The sequence below is a fragment of the Neolamprologus brichardi genome, chromosome 7, assembly GCF_056152115.1.
Source record: "Neolamprologus brichardi isolate AB-2024 chromosome 7, ASM5615211v1, whole genome shotgun sequence".
Taxonomy (NCBI): Eukaryota; Metazoa; Chordata; class Actinopteri; order Cichliformes; family Cichlidae; genus Neolamprologus; species Neolamprologus brichardi.
The window spans coordinates 64,971,516-64,975,527 of NC_142110.1; the positions used below are offsets into that span (position 1 = coordinate 64,971,516).

Genomic DNA, 4,012 nt, shown 5'->3' on the forward strand with positions numbered 1-4,012 from the left:
ACTAACCAAACTGGCAACAGGGATACTGGAGATGTATACAGTTCCAGTCTGGAAGAAGACTCACAATGACAAAGTTTCACTGATACTTTATCCTTTATTTTAAAGTGAAGTTTTCAGCACAATCATAAAAAACACAAATACTTAAGTTTTACATCAAAACCAAGCGAACTGTCCACAGTGCAGGAACAGTGCTGCGCCCATAGCTTATACTCTACTGTTTACTGATGACACCATGTGGAGGTGGGAGGCACTGCTCAAAGAACAGCTTCTCAAGTCATTTCAGATTACACTTCAAAGTATCACAGTGCTTACGGTCAGACTTTCAGTGTTGTATTAAGCAAAAACACTCGTTATTCAGTATAATAAGATAAATATTCAAAGTCAGAAATGTAAAAATATTAAATATCAGTATTAAAAGAACGACAGAGTAAACAAACAAAGAAATGTTTGGATTGGAGGAAATTATTCCTGTTTGCAAATGAATCTCATAATTATGTCTTTAAGTATAAGAATATCTGATACAGATTCAGCATGTAGACAGAAGAGCTGCTGTTTGCTTATACAAACTTCCAGCATTTAAACATATAAACTGTCCAGGTTTTGTCCATGAAGGCTCTTCCAAAGTAGTTTCCATGGTTACAGGTTGGATGTCTGTCCTGGGACGGCTTTGGCATCCAGGTAGCTGATGAGCTGCTTCACCCAGGGGGCCGAAGGTCTGACACACAGCTGTCGGCCTGCCACTGTGTTCAGCCTGAAGGTTCACAGAAAGAGGAGAGTCAGAGGATGGAGGGGCAGGTTTGGTGATGGTGGTGATGTGTGTTTGTGAGGTTGTGTACTTACAGGATGGCGGACTTGGAGCAGCGCTGGCTGGTCTTGACGTAGCCGACCACTCTTCCTTTAGGCACTTCCTGGTCATTGAAGCGGAAGCAGCACTTTTTTGGGCCGGCACCGCGCATACCTGCAAACAAACAGGAACAAGTTAACAACTGAGCCACTGACACAGCACCACATCATCTGCTTCTTGGTTTCTGTTCCGATTCAGCTTCCTGCTGGCTGGTGTGAGGTCACATCTGATACTGTATGTTTAGTTGACGACACTGTGCAACTGCTCATTTGTTCCCCTGAGTTATGAACTGGTCAGATTAGTCATGTGACCTGTCCTCTGTTTACTGTATCTATGAAGTAATATGTTAATATTAAGTTTAATGCTGCATTAACATTAATTATTTTCATATTGCACATTAGAATGGACTCTTTATCTTAGGCAAACTGTTGGATGCTACAGCTTTAATGGTTCATGACTTTAGCTTCAGAAATAGAATTTCTTTCTAGTAACTCCTATGAATGAAAAAGATTGAAGAAAAGTTTCATACATTGTTTATCAAAAATAAAATCAATAGCTTGCTATTAATGGTCTATTAGTTTGTAAATAAAACAGCCAAAACAGTTGCAGTAATAATTATTGTTGCTTTGTATTAAAATGAATGATTTGAGTGATTTTTTTTGTTTTTCTCAATTAAAAATTAAAAAAAACTCTGTAAAAGTTATATTAAGATTAATTTCAAATTGTTACTCATCACACAGTGTAAAGGTCAGATCATTAAAACGAGGCTTACCCTCAGTCAGAGCGATGACAGCCAGCATGAGCACAACCACAGACAGAGCGAGACGAGGAGCGGCCATCCTGAAGTTTGTTTGTTGGCTTCGTGTTGCAGCAGTGGATTAAAGTCTCAGCTGAGCTCTGTCGGCTTGTTCTCGGTGCTGTGTCACTGCTGTCCACCTGCTTCACATTTATACAGTTGGAAGAAGAAGCGGGGCAGACCCTGTTGTGCATCTTGGAAAAATTTGTGACGTGTTGAGTTTCACTAAAACAGGGAACTGTTTAATTTCCCTTTTCACTACGCCTCTATCACATGGGACCAAAGTAGATCTCTCTGGTCTGTCCAACTTCCTATGTGCTTTCTATTCTGACACCACAGACCTTTCATTGTTGATGCAGTGTGAAACAGTTGAGTGTCTATATAGGACATATAGGATTCAGACATGTATTTGTTTAACCCCGTGGAGTTTCCCAAAAATAAGTTTAGGGATTAATATGGACTTAGCTGCCTGCTGCGTCCTCTTTATGCTAAGAGCAGTCCCACCTTTCACCCACTCTGCACATTTCAAGCTTTCTTAGGGTAAACGTTTATCCTGAGTAGATTCCCGTGTCTGAGTCCAGCTGTTGTGAAACTGTAACAGCAACATAAGTGATACTTGTTTTACAGTATTGGAGCGCTTTCATAGGGCAACTTTATATGAAGAAGAACAGAAACAAATGTTCCTCAGATTTCAACCTTTTTCTTGCAATGTGGCTGAAACACAGTCTGGTGAACATCCAGACCATCAGTTAATAGAAGAAGATGAAATGGGTTGAAGATGGACTTCAGGAGATTTCAGGAGTGAAAAGTCCTGAAATCACCAAAGCATTTGCTCATAGCAGGTCATGTGACTGTGGGGGGTTTCTATGTTTACCTTATATTATTGTCGGGTCTTTATCTTATGAAATAAAGCTCTTCAAAGCAACTGTTGTTGTGATTTGACGCTATATAAATAAAGTTGAATTGAACTGCTTTAAACCTGCATTTTTTCTAATGACCAACAGGTGGAGCCACTCCTGTGGTTTCAGAAAGAAGTCTGCTATAAACGTCACTGTAGCTGCTTTGTTGTGTGACCTCAGTAAAATGTTTCCTGGTGGTTTGATGGTCTCAGCTGATATTTTCAAGTCCCCCGAAATATCACATAATGTTCATTTTGTACGTTGTGGTTCCCACTAGTGTAACAAGGATCATAAAGCCAGGTGTGTTTTAGGGTGGGCTTATCTTGTGTGGTTAATAAATGCTGAAAACTGACAAAAGTCTCAGCTTCATGCTTCACACATGCTGTTGTATTTGTTTAATATACAGTCTGTGGATAAACTAGTACTAAAAACGGTCTGTGCTGAATTTTTAACATGTGTAGAAAAGCAGCAGGGACAATGTGCATCACCCTCACAATGTTGTGTAACAGGTGACATTTGTCATGCACATCTGCACGCAGGCTCCATCCATCACCTCTCTCTCTCTTCTTTTCACCGTCACCACTGAAAACAAGAAGAGACTCAGAGTTGATCCATGATGTAATCCCACCCCCACCCTCAACCGGTCCGTCCCGCCTACCACACACCTCACCGCTGTCTCGCTTTCGTCATACGTGTCCTTCACCACCCTCACATACTTCTCTGCCACTGCAGACTTCCTCACACAGCAGCACAGTTCATCTCTTGGCATCCAGTCATATGGTTTGTCTAGATTCACAAAGACACAGTGCAACTCCTTCTCTGTCCTTCTCATCTCCTGTTCTACTGACTACTTCCTTCATGTCTCTACCTCATCACTTACTGGTGATTCTATTATTAGAAACCTTAAGTTAGAGACGTTGTGAGCTCAATGGATTGTATTCCACATGAGTATCCAGCGTGTGGACAGGAAGCAGAGATGCAGTTGTAGATGGCTCTGCAACTTCTCTCATTCTGTCATCCTCCAACAACCCATCCCCATAAAGTCTGTGTCTGCTCCCAGTCCACCTAATTATAGACCCAGTTTTAACCTTCCTCTTATTTCACAAAATCTGAAGAAATGTCCCAAAAGTTTTAAAAAGATGTTGGAAAAGAGATTTTTAACAGGATTATTCATGATGGAGAAATGCAGCATTAACCATTTTGCTATCGCCGGCAGCGTAAAAGCTTTTTGTGGCTAAAACCACCTGCTTGAGTCGTCCATTGACCTGCTTGGAACAGTTATCACCAATCCATCAAAATGAGATCTAATCAGATGTCTTAGAGCACAGCAAAATCATGTTAATAATATGATTCCCTTCCTCCACATTACAAAGGTAAGTTAAAGGATAAATGTCCTACAGGCCTTTCTGGATGGCATAGGGACAGTGAATGATGGTGTTCTTGGCTTTTAAGGCTCCACCTGAGATAGATTTC

General features: G+C 40.9%; 1 protein-coding gene across 1 annotated transcript; it reads right to left on the bottom strand.

The window, feature by feature from the left end:
• Positions 1–240: 240 nt before the first annotated feature.
• Positions 241–1,745, bottom strand: LOC148102308 (monocyte chemotactic protein 1B-like). The gene is made up of 3 exons (XM_087844550.1): positions 1,617–1,745; positions 841–958; positions 241–751 (listed from the first exon to the last, which is right to left on the bottom strand). Exons 1-3 carry the CDS (start codon positions 1,681–1,683, stop codon positions 637–639), a joined length of 300 nt encoding a protein of 99 aa, XP_087700676.1. The 5' UTR covers positions 1,684–1,745; the 3' UTR covers positions 241–636.
• Between the last annotated feature and the right edge of the window lie 2,267 nt (positions 1,746–4,012).